The 16,733-nt window shown below is 42.1% G+C and overlaps 1 protein-coding gene across 2 annotated transcripts in view; it reads right to left on the bottom strand.

Annotated features, from left to right (window-relative positions):
• The window catches only part of UBTD2 (ubiquitin domain containing 2), a 55,725-nt gene that overhangs the window by 14,691 nt on the left and 24,301 nt on the right, over positions 1-16,733 (bottom strand). For both annotated transcript variants that reach the window (XM_064521027.1, XM_026122662.2), the window contains exon 2: positions 10,141-10,377. In XM_064521027.1, coding sequence (XP_064377097.1) covers positions 10,141-10,377 — 237 coding nt within the window. The remainder of the gene's footprint in view (positions 1-10,140; positions 10,378-16,733) is intronic.

Genomic DNA, 16,733 nt, shown 5'->3' on the forward strand with positions numbered 1-16,733 from the left:
AAGGAATCATCACATGAAAGAAGCCAACTACAGATACCTGTATGATTTAGAAGGGCAACCTTTTACACCATTTCCCAAAAACAAGGGTTTCTCTTCCCGAGTTTATTTTGTGCCTTAGAGGCAACTTCACTGTTTCATTCACAGTCACATTCTTTGTTTTGCACAAATCCTTTTAGAGTAAGGACAGGAGCAAACAACTATCAAAAAAGAAAACATAGCTGAAGAGTAGGAACAATTGGCCGTGAGATTACAGGTCAATGCAGGATTGAGTTATTCCCATTAACTCTCTCCTTCTCCCTGCCCCTCTGCCCCAGAAGTGTATCAAAAGGGAAACAGGTAAAGTAATCAAGAGCTCAACTGTTCAGAATTCTACTTAAACATAATAAAATCAAACAAAAGAAAGCTGTCAACTATCAGCTCTGAAGCAGTTACTATGAAAGAAGGTGTTTCTACTATGCTAGAATTCATAAATTCTTGCTGTAAATTTGCCCTTTTTCTTTGGGAAGGTAAGCAAGTCTATTACTTAAGTAAGCTTCCAGGAACTGAAATAATGTGCTGTATTTTCAGCCAGAAAGAGCTGTTTTCTCACTTGTATTTATAAATCGAGTATGTCCTCCTTGAAGTTCCAGTGGAAAAAAAGCACCTAAAGCTGGCGATTGTGCAACATAGTAAGTCATGCGAGGAGGCTTTATGGGCTGCACAATGCTGTTAAACCAAATGACAACATAAAGTAGCAAAAGAGAACGTGAAACAAGGCTTTAGAAAACATATAAATGTTTTGCAGCGCTGCATCTACCTTTTGAATCCTTAATCTGCTTCCTGAAGGATAGTAAAAGGTGCAATAGCTAGTGTAATAATAGACTTTGTCTTTAAAATTTTACATGGATCCAGGGCACAAGTTAAACAATTCCAGCTGCAGAACTTCTGTACGCAGAAGAGGCCGAGAGGCATGGAGGCGAGAGATGGGAGACAAGGATGGGCCGGCGCTGCCGGCAGGGCGCTCCCGGCCCAGGGCTGCCACGGGAACGTGGGTTGCAGTGGATCCACGGGGAGCCGGTGGCAGCGGCTGTCCCAGCCGAGAGAGTCCTAATCTGGACAAAGTCTCCTAAAGAAGAAGCAATTACTGTGCCTGAGCAGAAGCAAAACCACCGGAGTGTTTTCGGATGTTTCTCGATGTCTGGATGTATTTTCCAAGAGGAAAGAGAGGGGGAAAAGGAGCATGAAGAGAACTGCTCCCCAAAACAGGTTCTGCACACCCGGCGAGCCCTGCTCGTGCCCCGCTTTGCGTTAGTTGAGAGCTTCTGCTCTTCTGGCTACAGCGAGGAGAGAGAACGTTAAGCCGTTCGACGGCAGCATCTCTTCTCACACTTGTCACATCCCCATTTACACAGCACCACGCCAGTGCTGCAGAGAAACGTGCTAATGAGAATGCAACAAGCAAAGCGGCCAACATCCAAGAGAGGCACCACCAAAACTTAAATCTCACCATAGCCCGCTATGCTTTTTCAAAGAATCTCTTGATATTGTTCACAGATGAAGGCGAGAGAAGACACTAAACGGTCTTGACAAAGTTTTAGTGAAAGCTAGACTTTTAATTTATGCCTTAAACCATTTTAACAAAAGTAAAACTAAGGAGGAAACTTGACGTCAACTTTTAAAAATAGATAATGGTGTTTAGAAAAAACAGACTGAAATTTAGCATGCACTTCCCTAATGCATGCTCACTGTTATCTTAGCTAAAAAGCAGGTAGCCTGGTTCCTTGCAAGACACTGGTATTTTTGTTTTTTAACCCCCCACCTTTGGTATTTTTTATTGAAGAAAAAACAAACAAACAAACCCCAAACTACCCAAATACCAAGAATTGTTTTCCATTAAGCAGACTCGATTCTAAATTTTATTATATTCATTGCAGAAGCAAATTTGAGAGTTTCCATAACTCTTATTGTCTGCATGCTTACACCAGTATTATTTTTTGAACATATTGACAGATATGCTTTGATAGTCAGACCTCCCAAAGCTTTCATAACTCTACTGAAATCTAAAATTAGACAGCTACAGTCACTATAAATACCATTCCGTAACATTTTAAAAAGACATTCCAAAGCATTCAACCAAATTTGACCAAATTTTGTGTCCACATAGGAAAACACATTGTTCTACATTTGAGTATAGACAATATAATGCACTATGGAAAAAATTATTTTGCTAATGACAATCAATCACAAAGCCTCTTCAGGCAAATGAGCTAAGTAAACAATCCCTACATCCTTAACGCAAGAGCGACGGCGAAGCAACGGATACAGCAGTCTTGCAGGGGAGGGTGGGATTAAAAAAAAAGGAAAAACAACAAGAATCTTAGAGCTTAATGAGCAGTAGTTTACAGAAGCATGTTAAATTTAAAAAGCTAAAGGTGTCACTGTGGAATTTACTGTATAAATTCCTTCAAGTGCAGATTCATCAATATAACAGTTAATAAGCCAAATATAGCTGTCAGGCAAAAAGCACTGTAAAAAAAAAAAAATCAGTGTTCTATTTTTGGAACTGCTTATTTTAAGGGAGACATATATTGAATGGTCAGTGTTAAAGAGCTACTGTATAATTTTGCTGTGGATATTTCTGAATTATCGTGCAAAGTCAGAGGCAAGCTCCGGAGAGCCTGCTATCTTCCACTGCTTTCTTTTCCGTCTGTTTGTCTGACAGCTTGCTTTAAGCGATTGCCGATTCTTCCAGGCTCCTGACACTGCACACGTGGTGGACACGCGGGGGCCCTTACAGAAAGCCCATCCAGAGCAGCATCCCACCGCGAGCGCTCACCGGCAGCACCTCCTCGGTGCTAGTGAAGGTCATGGTGAGTGACACAGAGGAGCCTTAACACCCACCAGGCTGCAAGTTTGGCAGATATTCACATTTAATAGGTAAAAAACACTGCAACGGATGTATTTTCTAATAAAACAAAAAAAAGAAGGTAGTGGGAAGCCTGATTTCACCCCTGGATGTTAAAGAAATCCTCTACTGATAGAGGATCTGGCTTTAATACAAACCAGTATACAAGACTGTGATTATATAATATCCTTTATTAAATTAATTTGTTAGTGGCACAGCCACTAACGGCTGACACGGCCTTAAAAGGACTGCTGGCACTTGGAAGCTGACTTCCCCTCTAGAACACAAAACTGTCTGGTTCTTTTTCAATAAAAGCACAGAATGCTATTTTCATCCTTAGTTACTGTTTCTACAAAAATAAGCTACTGTAATCTACTCCCTCCCTTCCCTCACTCCAAGTCATCTGCAACCTCTGGTCACCTCATGGTGCAACGGAGGGTCTTCATGAGCACCCCCTCCCCGTATAAACAGGGATGGGCTAGGTTGGGATGTCTAACAGTTATATCGATGGGATATACTGTTTAGCCTCCCCATTGTTACTGTGTTCCTTAGCTCTACAAAGGTCAAGGAAATGATATTTTGCTTATGTTTCGCCTCTACCGCCAGTACTGATTACGTTGCCCATTCAAACATAAACACTGGGGACAACTGCTTTAAGCAAATCATGCATTTCTGGTACCAATGTGATCTTGGGAAGTATTTTTTTTTTTTTAATATAAACTAAGACAAAAGAGAAGATAGAGCAGGACAAAGTCTGCCCTCCTGAAATTTCCCCAAACATCTGAATAATCTCAGTAAGCACGGAAATAAGGTAATACCATCAGCTGAACAACGTTAAAAAAAAACATAGTTCTAGTAAAGGTGATGTATGAGTAGTCTATGAGAGATAAACAGCTATAAAGCACACAAGGGCCCACTATTAATAACCCGTGTGTCTGAACAGAGACGCACAGCTATTGCATTTCCATAAAAGCTCTGATCCTTCTTCTGGCGATCAAATTGGAGATCCATGAGAGAAGGGGAGGGAGCAGGCCTTCTCCAGCATGCCCTGGGATTTACCTAAGCAGCAAAAAGACTCCTTCGGAGGCTGTGAACAGCGAAGGCAATTGACACTAAAAGCAATGCCAACACCTTGCCAAACACACTCATGTTTTGGGTTGCTTTCTCACTGACCTGGAATCATGCTGCTTGACCAGCCTAAGGAATCACCATCCCTCTCCTCCACCTTGTACTCTGAAGGTCTCGTTTAGCTGTGCAAAATTCTTCATTAACGGAAATGGGCTTTTCAGCATGGTAGATGGTAATTTTCTTCATAAATCGCACGCTGCTAAGTGCGCACGTGGTGTTGGCTCAGTACTAACCCTCCCCACACGCACACCTTGGCCAGCAAGGAGCACATGCATCTTGATGGTCTGCCACTGAGCCAGACACAGCTCAGCGCCAAGGGACAGCACATCCGTACATCTCAGTTATGTAATGCACGCTTTTGGACGACCAGATACTCTCAAATCCAAGTGCCTCCGAAGGGAAGACGGCACACGGAGCTGTTACAAGCTGATCTTTACTACAGTGAACCATCAGGCCCAAAGGCAGCAGGTACCAGCATGGGGCATAACCGCAGCTCAAGAGGGGATATAATTTTGCCGGAATTAGGAATTTGCGTTTGCACTGGGGTGGGGAGGGTAAGAGGCATAGGCTAAGCACATTTCTTTTCTATTGCTGTTTTGACATGGTTTTCTTTTGACTATTTCACCCAAAGGGGAAGAAAATGCTCCCCTCAAGACCAGAGCACTTCAGTTAATTCCACCTACTTTTCCCAGCATTTAAGTTAAACACTCATCCCCACTTTTCATGATCACAAGTGATACATACAGTAACTCTGACAGTTATGCTTACATACAAAGAAATAATGCAGCAAGACCGCTCACGGAAAAAGTACGCTTGAAGCTCCAGCAGCTGTATTTTAAGGCACAGAGGAGTCGACTGCTCTCGAACAGAAAGCCACCGGGCTTACCCAAGAGCCTCCTTTATTGTTCAAATAGTATTAAGGGAGTTAAACGCAATATGCTGGAAACTATGCTACACTGGAGGAAACGTCCATTGTAAAGTTTAAAAACTCCTGTTAACCCAGAGAGGTTCCAGTTAGCATTAACCGCTTTCAGGACAAGTTGAGCTCCACGCTAACATCAGCTGGAGACCCTAATGAACTACTGCACACTCCAACATTTCCTTTTTGATAGCTGAGAAGTATGTAAAAGTGTTCTTCATTAAATTTAAATGGGCTCATTAATAAAATATTGAGGATGTGCTACTTTAAGGCATAAGGGAAAAAATGTATAAGTTGGAGATAACGTTATTTCTATTTTTAAATACGTCCCACAGAGGCACCCAAGATAGATGAGAAGTGCTAAGCCCATCCTACAAGCTTATTTATTTATTTAATACTGCTTAGGTGCTATTTTTAACTGTGGAATACAGCAAAAGGCATCCACTAGAAAAATTAAATTGGTTATAGGTTTCCTCACACAGGTTATACAAGTAAGGTATCTGTCTGGAAACGATGTTAAAGAGATGTGGGTTTTTTTCCTCAGCTCCCTAGGGTTTTGGAATGAAAGAGTAATTTTACTTTTGCAGCATCAGCTAGGCTAGCGTCTACATCTGCAAACCTCTGTCACTCCCTGCTCCCTCCCCAGCTCTCCACTTTCCGCAAGGTTTAATTTTGTAAGTAATACACACAATGTGCTTGCCCCACGGGACAGTTAAGATACAGCTGTATGGGTTTGGGGGCTTTTTTAAGCCTCAGTAGCGCACATACAAAAGACATGAGAAGAAATGCCCTGGCCTCATGTTAACAATTTATTGCATTATTTTGCAGAAGAGCTATTTGCTCAGCAGAGAACATAGATAAAAATACTCCATTTTTTTCAATAAAGGTAAGAATAATTCACCCTAGTTGATGTTGGTTAGTTTTCCTGAGGAATCAATATTCTTTGAGGAACTAAGAAATCAAAGGAACAGCGTCCCATTCTCATTTGCCAACCCTCCGCCCCACCACAAATACAAGTTTTCATGCACAAAAATGCCAGAGCTACATGTCAAATTATTCACTTAGGGGAAAAAACCCTTGACTTGGGTGACGATGACCCTTCATCTTCCTAAACCCTTGCTTTCTTTGAGGAACTGCAGAGCACTTTCACGCCCAGCCTGAGCAGCATGCTCTCCCTAAACTCCGGGGAGGCATCCCGGCATTCCCGAGCAGCTTCTACCAGGGTTTCTGGTGAGCCCGAGTGCTGCACAGGCACTTATATGTGGTACTTAAGGAGGCTCTGCAAGTATTTGGTTTCCCATTCCAACTGCGTTACAGTGGACGCAGGCCTGGTCTGCACGTGTACGAAGGCTGTAGAAGGCAAGAGGGGCACAAAAGACAAATTTGTGAGGTGACACCTATGTTAGTTATCAGTCTATAATTAAATGTAGATGGCGGAAAGTCAGGTAAGCACAGGACTGGGCTGCTAATGCACATACAGCACCAAGAGACATGCTGGAGTTCTTGTTTCCCTTCTTCTTAACTTTGCACTGACTGAGTTCTTCTAAACAGAAATACAGAGTTTTTTGGTGTTCTTTGGAATGAGGACAGTTTAAAGTGTTTGTTCTACCTGCTCAGAGATCAGCTCAGTTTGATGGTAACAATCATTACTGAGCCCATAAATACAAGGCTTTTATTTATAAGCTATTCATGCATGACACTAGCAATGCTTGATGACTAAGAAATACAGGAATTTCTAAAGGAAGTAGCTTTCTCTGTGGTGGAAAGGTCACACAACACAAAACTACGCAAGCCGTTGATGCACAAGACAAGTATCACCAGTGGGAAGGCAGAAAGATGGATTAAAAAAAATACCTCAATCTTTTGAGTAGAGGAAAAAGAAAGTCATGCTAAACTCGAGACCATCCTAGGATAAATATTCAAAATATTCTCAAGTTCTAGACTAACTGTGTTGGGAATCTGACCCGAAAGCCAGGCCTGGCTTGGGCAATAAAGCCCCTAATACAATTTTGATTCTGGCCTTGTTTCCGAAATATTCCGAATATTCTGTATGTGGGCCGTTGAACACAGGCGCCAGTCTGCCACTGGCTGGCGGTCCCCCACGCGTATTGTCTGCTGAAGAGCCAAAATTCAAGTGTGCACATATTTCCTTCCTCTCGAGTATTAAACGCAACAAAATTAAAAGAGCTAATTCATCCTAAATTCCTCAGGCTGCCCCAAGCAAACAAATCCGAGTTACCTGCCCAGTTTCAGATTTTTGCTTGCAACCGAGAACTGCTGGGACTTAAAGCCTGAAACTCTGAACTTAATAAGCAGTTAGCCAAGAAACTAAGAAACACTATTTTCAAAATTTGGTAGAGTCAAAACTATCTACTGCACATCCTCCTTTCCCATAGGTAAAGTCCACAGATGCACAAGTGAGTCCATCCCCACATCCGAAGACACCCTCTTCCAAGCACACTTCAAACGCTTAAACTTTCCCACTTGAAGAAAATCCTCCTCCGCAATCACAAGTTGTTATGCCGTTCTAATGATAGGAAGTAGAGACCTAACATGTCAAACAGCTTTTTTGCATGACTTGATGTCATGAATTTAACATTTCCTCTGGAAGTGTTGTTCATATGTACACTTGCGCAACATTTAAACTGAATACATAATCTAATATTGCCAAAATAGCTCATTACCAGGGTCTTGTCAAATTCCATAACCACATTATACAAATGATGGCCCTCTCCCTACAAAAGCATGCTCTGTGATTCAAGTTTTTATTTATCGAAACAATCATGCTTCTATCAGTCTTTTATATAGTGGAAACAGAGTCAGACTGAGAATGAGACCCCCATAGTGGAGGGTAGACACATACTAAGAGGCAATTCTTTATGCTAAGCTAAAAGCTAATCTGGAGAACAATTCATATACACAATAAGAAATCAAGGTGGAAGGCAATCTATATTTTGCTAAAGTTACTCCATACATAACATTAAGCCTCTTCACCTCTACCGTTTTTATCTTAGCAACTAAACTAAAAGGAAATGCCAAACAAGGCACTAGCTATTTTAGGTCTGCATATACTCAGTCTCCAAGATATTCATTATTTCCAATTATCTGAATGGTGACTTAGATTTATCACTCATTTCAGCTATCCATTTTGCCAGACACTTCTCCTGAATACAGCACCCCTCTGGTTCACAAGTTTCTTGTTGCTCCAAATGGTTTCTCAGCTGCCAAAGTTCCCACCTTCTTCTGGGATATTTTTGACAATGTAAATGTTTTGGAAGGAAAAAAAAGGAAAAAAAAGGAAAAAAATCACGCTGTCAATTCAGGAGAATACTCTGCTGTTTTCTGGACACAGAACATATTTAATATTCTGTTTAAAATATAGTATCGATATATAAAACTATGAAGCCTAGTAGCTAATTTAGGCTTTCCAGACTCTGGCCAGTTTTATAAACTGCTGCAAAGAAAGAAACATAGCATGACAAGCACAGGCAGAAAGAGGTCTTCTAGTATCAGTACCATGTTAGACAGCCTAATTCCTCTCTCCATTCACCCCTCACCCAGCTGAGAGAGCTTAGCCAGGGACAGATAGAAGAACTGAGCGAATCTGCCCTAGGAAGTTTACTGCCCAGATCTAAAGCGACTTGTGCTAGAACAGGCTTGTTGAAAAGTCATACTAGCTCATAATAGGGGAATTATTTTTCTCTCCTCAACTCACTGAGCCTAAAATGCCATACAAACCTCCAACATGTTGTTGAGAGGAGAGCTGAGATTTCCTTGGCACTAGGAGATTCTGGAAATAACTGACCAATTTTTCTTTAAAACTACAGCTACTACAGAAATCATTTCCATATGCATAATTGCCCTTGACAAAAAACTCAGTCGTATCAGTCAAACCAACAAAATAAAGCCGCCTTGAAAACAAACGATCAGAACGAATGATTTGGAGGACTACAAATAGACAGCCCACAAGTCATGGAAAAGCCAGGTCATATTCCAACAATAAAGGTTTCCATCTCTCAGCTACATTAAAAAAATCCAACTCTGACTGAACAGAAGCAAGAAAACACAACATGCTGATCCACAACTGCTAGTAATGTTTCACACTTAAGTGTAGGACAGGCTGCAGGGACAGACAGACAAACCCCACAATAATTGACAAAAATCTACCCCCTCTTTCCAAACTGAATACATGATCTATCATGACTTGTTCAGGAAATTGAGGCCCTGAACAAGAAAAGGAGAAAAAGGCGCTATGAAAAGTCAACCTCACAGACATTAGTTACCCCAGAGAGCAATGTACAGGGTCTTTCAAATCATCCTTTCCTCTTCCCAGGAGACCCTAGGCAGCAAACGTACAGTGTCTTTTATACAGCATTTAAGTATGCAACCGGTCCAACATGAGGTGCAAATCTCTTCATGCTTCTTCTCAAACTGGGGACTCCAAGCACAGCCTAACCAGAATACGCATCTGCTTCAGTTTAGCTTTCTTTTAGTTTTACATGTTTTTGAAGTTTCACCCTCATACATTCAGGTTACTGAAGCTATAAATCCATTCAAACTCTTTTTTAACAGAGAACTGGCACTGTATTTCTCCTGGGCATAAATGGAAGTGATTCATTTCAGAGAGGCAGAGAGAGGGGAACAAACGTGGAACAACCAGAATTCAGAACAAGAGTGAAAGGGAGAGTACCTGAAATGATAAGCACTTACTGTGCACACTGCACAAGATCTCAAAACAGTTTGCCAGCCTCAAGTTTTTGGGAAAAATTTTCAGAAAAGAAAGTTTAAAAAAAAACCCAAAACGCAAGGTGTCAAAAGGAATCCATGACACTAGGAAAAACTACTGCCTTCAAAGTGAGGCTGGAAAAACTTAGCAAAACTGCACCTTAGAAAATCTCAGGTGTTTCAAGAGATTATGGAAAGTCAAGAGTGTTGTCGATGGAGATCAGATACTTAAGCTGTGCATTAATACCTCATAACAGATCATACATTCAAATCTAAATAACTATAAAAAGCTAGCTCTTGTTGGCCCCTCTATACCCTAACACAATTCTGCTTTGAAACACCAAGTAGAATTTGTGCATTCTGAAATAAAACTATTTAAAAGTATTACATGTGTGCGTGTCAACTGATTTTCAGGTTAAAAATGCATTTGGATTAGCCTACTGCTACGCTTTTTGCAGGCCACATCCGCCTTAGAACAACCTACCATGTGGTAGTGTTATGTTTGCACCGTCAATGATTGCTTGTGCCAGTTCGTGATCATTGCTCTCGAACGCGTGTGCAGCAGCCTTGAGGGCATCCCAGATCTCCTTGCGGCCTTCGAAAGCTGGCGCCGTGTCCCAAAACTCGTCTCTCTTGCTGCGCAACTGTCCGTCTGTCATGGGGTAATCACTTTTCCATTTCGGTTTCTCTTTTTTCAAGGGCTGATTACGACCGAGAGCAACTGTGGGGCAGAAAGAGGAAGGGAAATAAAAGAAAAAAAAGAGACAGAAAAAAAAAAAAAACAGCATAAAGTTACTAAGTTCCCAAAGCACCCTTTTGGTCATGAAGTTCAAAGCAGCAAAAGTTGACTTTCTGGCAGTAATGATCCTTCTCTTCACCCTCTCCAAGGCATCATCTCCCTCTGTCTAGACTCTAATTTCTTTCTACCTCTTTGAAAATTTATGGCACTACCTCCCACTTGTTGATTATACCTGTGTCTCTGGGTGCCCCACAACTCCCCGAGCAGCACCCTGGCCCCACGACTGCTGCCCAACATGGGAATCGGGCGGCAGGGGTAGTGGCAGCCCGATGAGAAGCATGTTAGGTGAACGTCAGGGCACAGCCGACAACACTGCCCCAGGGTCTCCTGCCCACCGTGCCAGCACCACGCGACAAATGCAACCCTCCTTAAATAAGAGTTCTATGCTAAGCATTTTTCTTGCTCTCTCTCCTTTTCTAAAGAGTATTAATTCAAAGTAAATATACATAGAATAAAGGCAAATAAGAAGTACAAAGGCTCGAACTGTTAACAAGCTCAGAAATCGCTAAAGAATAATCCAGGAATCTGTCAAGCCTTAATAAGTGGTTACTTCTTCTACAGTAAACTTGAGAGTATTTGTTTCATTTTAACTGCAGCAATGTTTATGCAATAGCCAGTTAAGATAATCACATAGGTCTAATGCTGCTGGATTAAAACTACCTGCTCAGTTTGAATGAGAGCTTTGTGAAGAACATGCTAAAACCTTTCTGCACTTGCTTCATTTATATGAGTAAGGGCTTATTTCTACTTCTGTCTGAGAAAAGTGCCCAGAGGTGCCTGGGAGCAGGATGTGTGAATGCCTCTTTCCTTACATACATATTACACTCTGTCACTAAGATCTGCCTAAAACATATCCTGGGGCCTGAAGAAGTCCATCATTTGGGCTTTTCTGCTGTGGCTCACATGAGAAAAATGGAAGAGACTGCTTCTGAAGTCATAAATTTTAATGAGCATTTTAATACTGTGATGGAGACCAAATACATAAAATTGACTTTTATTGTTCTACAAAAAGGAACATTAAGATTGTACCATATATATATATATATATATATATAATATATATATTTATTTATTTTTATTTGGCAGAGACCACAAATCAGTTGTCCCAATTGTGGAACACAACACGGGGCCTGGGAAGGATTCTCTGAAATAAAAGGGAAAAAAAGGCAACAAACTTCAGCGCACACCAGAAAGTTTTTCTCCCTGCAATAGTTTAAAAAAAAGCCATATATTTAAACCTACTGCTGGCAGTTAAGGCTCTTGCTGAAATGGGACTCTGTGACAACAGCACGGGGAAGAGCTGAATGACAAACCGCAAAAACAGTTCTCACCACGGCCCAAGACCACAAAGCCTTGAATACATAGTTTAGCTGTCTCCAGAGGGAACAAAATGCCCTTCAACAGTTAAACCAGATTTAAGGGTGCCTGCAGCTGAAAATAAACTCTCTATATGGGAAAGGCCATAAAAACTAGGTGATGAATACCAAATGCTCCTAAAAGGCAGGTAAATTGTGCAGGAGTCGAGCCCGTGGAAGATCCCAGTGTGCCCAATACTCCCTTCTCTTAGACACCCCCCTTTTTCTTTAAAACTCTCCCTAGCCAAGAGTTGGCTACAGCTAACAAAAAACTTTGTCCCTCCTCAGCCTTACTCCCACGTTCAGATTTAAATGGAAAAAATAATCACCTAACATCCAAATAGTCTTCATAGTTCTTAACTCTAGACCTATACTGTATCTCCACAGTTAACTACAAACCATTTTTATGAGGATTCACTGCAGCTCTTCAGTGCAAGAGCAGCATGTGTGGGTGGGGGACAGGACTGAGAACACTCAGTTTCGATACACTGGAAATACTAATTTCAGGTATGCTGTAATACTTGTATGTTGGAAAAAAAAAAGTTAATTTGCAAAAATAGTATTTTCTTTAAATATCCTCTCCCCTTCCTTGATTTCCTCTGCTGCAGATGCACCCAGCTCCGTTTCAGAAGGGCACCCGCGTCGCAGAAGCCCGACACCGAAACGAATTGGGTCCCGGGGCTGACCACGGGTGTCTGGCATTGCGGAAAGCACTGAACTTCTCACAGTCTTTAGGCAGACTAAAACACAGACTCGAGGTTACAGCTTGCCCCCTTATACCATCTGACTTTACACAACCAAAGAAACACCTCCTTCAATTCATAATTCAGAATAACTTTCCCACTTAAGGATCTGAAGCTTAAGTCATTGAAAGCAGGATACGTAGAAGAACTTTTGATGACAAGGTGACATTTCCAAACAGGAGAAGGCACGAGCGCTTTTCAGATTAAAGAAAAACACAGTAGAGGACCTATTCGCATGGCAACTAAATCAGATAATAATTACAAGTAGCAAACGACAATTGCATGGCGCACGCGCAATTCCTCCAGCTGTCGTTCCGTATCCCGTGCAGAAACCAACAACACTAAACTTCTGAAACAGAGCCCTTTCAAGTGACCACAAGCGTTTACTGCTTTTTGTTTCCATGGGATTGCTTCCCTGAGATTGCTTCCATTTGCTTTTCAAAGAAGTGCTGACCGTTTAACAGACTTCAGAATAGCAAACCTAAGTGTTTACAAAGCACCGAGTTTCCTGGCAAGCCGCAGCTGCGACCAGTCCAAGTCTCAGCGGCGCACACGCCAGCGAGGAGCTAAGGACGCCGCAGCCGAGAACAATGGTGGCGGTGGCAGCCCAGACGAGAGGGACTGCATGCGTTAAACGCATCTCGCGACTTTGTAAAAACACATGTGCTAGAACATTTGAACAAGGAATTGTTTCCTTATTAAGACTTAGCAGTTGGAGCACGGAAGTTTCAGACAGACTGAACAGAACAACACGATAAATTTGGGTCAGTGGGCATCTTCTCTTCCATATTACTCAAGATAACATCTGTTTGCATATACATCCAGTGAATGCTAATGTATCCCTAGGGCCCTCTCCTCCTCCCCAAGCATTAATTATGAAAGCGGGTTAAAGGCACTTCCTGCAGTCCCTGGACACGGCGGCGTTTCTGCACACAGCCCCGTCTCCAAGCTGCCCAGCACCACAGCAGAGAACTGCAACCGGCCAGCGCTCCCGCACCACCCCGTGCTTCCCTGTTTGCCCAAGACAGCCTCCAAACGCACCGCTCCTCCCTAGACAAGAACAGCAGGGAAGAGACTGAGATCCTAACAGCCTAAAACAACCATCCCTGGAGACACAATCCTTCCTAGCTAGACAGCAGTGACGACAAACCCAGTGATAACAGCTTGTTTTCATGTTGAAGAGAAGGATGGTGGAAGAAGGTGACTCTGCAAACACCTCCAAAACCATACCCATGTCAAACCGTCCATCATTCCCTGTACTAAGCCTTTGAACACAACTTCCAGTTTCACAAGCCAATGTTTAAGATGGTTAACATATTTAGTGTTTTATCAGAAGTGTCTCAAAAATCCCCTAAAAGCTTAATAGCTTCCTGAAGAAATATTAATCTCTCTTTAGCTATGTGGACAGAAGGAGCAGGAGGGATGCAAGAAATGTAAGACTGGGACGCAAATAAGGGCCCAAACTTCTGGCTTTCCATCTCATGTTTTAGTCACTGGAAGACAACATTACTACATGAACGTCTGTAGGCAAAGTTTTGGACCACATCAAAGGACCTTCCCTTTCCTGTAAGGAGGCTGATAATGACTCGTCAGAATATGCAATGAAACAAACATCAGCAGACTGAAAACATTATGTCAGGTATTTGCAATGTCAGTTTATACTCCTCACTTTGGAAGTTAAACAGAGCTCAAAAGAAAATGTTGACTGCATTTAAGACCACATACATCAGAGGCACAACTAGCTTGTAAGACCTGGAACAGAAAGCAACATCCACATTAATTTTTCATCTTACATCACTTCAACATAAATAAGAAATTATTAATATCCTACTCGAAAATATGAAATACTGTTTAATAAATGCCAAAAAAACATGTTCTCTCTGAAGCAATACTGAAAGTTGCCCATCTCAATAAAAGGCAAAGGTTGCTATTTTTGCAAGAGGTTTATTTAGAAGGAAATACAAAGGCCATTAACAGCCTACTTTTGAAAAAACACAAGATACACACACTTGTGACCCTTGAAAATAGCTTAGTGCATTCCCATTTCAATAGCTCACAGATATTGCCGAGGTGCTGCTGCATTTCCCAAAGAGGGGTAAGAAGCTGTTGACAAGCTGCAAGACCTTGCTCAAGAGAAGCCTTTCTCCAGGGAGGAACACCACGTGGGCCACCCCTGCAGCCTCACAGGTGTTTTTCCCAGGCTGGTCAGAGGGGTTACTGTAAAGGGATTAGAGACACTCTTTGTTCTCCCAGATAGTCCACCTGTCCCGGCCAGAGATTTTTCTCAAAGATGCCTCCTGCTCTGCTTCCGTTCCCCTCTGGTTTGAGTCAGAGTGACTTCTTGCACAGTATCCAGAGCACAAGCTACACCCATCATCTCCAAGAGTTGCTAATGTCCACTTAGGTTAATGGCAGCAGAAGCAAGGTCTGAGAAGGTGAGAAGTCCTGATAATTACTAGTTGCATAACGAACTTCCTGGGGCTCAACATACAAAGGGGAAAAGACAAATTCTACCTAGACATCCCAGGGTGTAACTGCAGGGGGGGCACAGGGAAGTGCCTCTTCCCAGGAGCAAAGACTCATTTCTCCAGTCCCTGCTGACTATTTTATAACCCGATTTAAGGTTTTTCCCCTTCTCACAGCTTCTCATCAAATTAATGGAATCAGTAAGGCTATCCATGCTGCTTTTGAGGGAGCTTACACAGATAAACCCAGATATTTAAATTTGTTTCTTATTAAAACATCAAAACAGATGCTGCATTTGCTATGTCGCTATCACTGTAGATCATACTACCTTCTCCCCCTTCCAAAGCAGGCCAGATAAACAGAAGCAGCTGGTAAGAGAAGAGTCTCATACTAAATACCAATATCTAGTTAAAGCATTCAAAATTCCTGCTTTGTAGACCCATGAACTGTAGCACTCGATAATGAAATTGGATAATATTTCTGCCCCAAAGGGCTTGCTGTCAAATCACATAGCAAATGCAACAGCTGAATGAGACATCAGACAACTTACACTCTTCTGCAGAAAGGCAGGTGGATCACTGTTTTAATAGTGAACTAGATTTTTCTCCTTTGCAGCTATTAACAATACAGGTAACCCGGTAAGACAGGCCACAGGACTTATCCCAACACAACAACTCCGAGTTATCTCCTGCTGCTGTGCTAAAAACTTAGCCATTTGGGAAAGTCTTCTTTGCTTTTACTCTGCTTCAGGTGACTATCTTTCCTCCCATCCCATTTCTGCAAGTATCTTTCAGGCCTTTTTTAGAATAACATTAGGAATAAAATTTGGCTGGTGTGAAGTTCCTAGAAGTGTTCCACAGTTAATTTCTTCCTTTTCCTTTGAAAGGAGAGCTGAAGGTGGGCACATGTCAACTGTTGATCAGTCTTTTGCTGCTGGTGTGAGACAGGGGAAAAATGGTCCAATTTAGCCAAAGCGTGTACTAGAAAAGTCTCCATGGGCACATAACAGTGTTGGAAGTTTAGCAGCCAAATCCTCAGAAGGGCACATCTGGACTGGCCATGCTCCATTTGAGGACCACAGGCCCAAAATGCTGATCTCCACAGACTCATGAGCTGCTGCACGCAGCAGCTGCAAGAACATGGCCGTTTCATGCTTTCAGACAATCAGGGATGGGTATCACAAATGTATGACAAGAGCCACAGGGAAAGGCAGGTGTGGAGGGCCCCACAATCTCTGGAGCACAAGTTGAGAGCAGTTGGAAGATAGCATCAGAACATTGAAATGACACCAGTATCAGTAGAATCTGGCCTGACATGACTTTTTTTTTTTTTTGGAAAATACACAGAAAATGAAGACAACTGCTAAAACAGAGAGGTGAAAATGATTTTGAATGAATTGTGAGAAAAGAAGCAGGAACGACCAACAGAAATATTGAAGGAACAGAAGATCACCAAAACAGAGGTTGAGAATCTGTCTCATCTTTCCCATTTAAACAGAAGTGTTCTCATTAAGAGGATGGGATTTGAAAACTGTCAGGCTGCTCGGAAGGAAAACAGAAGTGGCATCCTGTCGAGGAAACACCAACTAAGAGTCACAGAGCTGAGGCTAGTAAGGACAGTTTGGCACAGCAGTTAGCGTTCAGTTTATTTAGACTGTATACATGCACAATTGTAATAGTGGAAGTAATATGCTCTCAGGGATAAGCAATTTAAA

The sequence above is a fragment of the Dromaius novaehollandiae genome, chromosome 15, assembly GCF_036370855.1.
Source record: "Dromaius novaehollandiae isolate bDroNov1 chromosome 15, bDroNov1.hap1, whole genome shotgun sequence".
NCBI classification, from domain to species: domain Eukaryota; kingdom Metazoa; phylum Chordata; class Aves; order Casuariiformes; family Dromaiidae; genus Dromaius; species Dromaius novaehollandiae.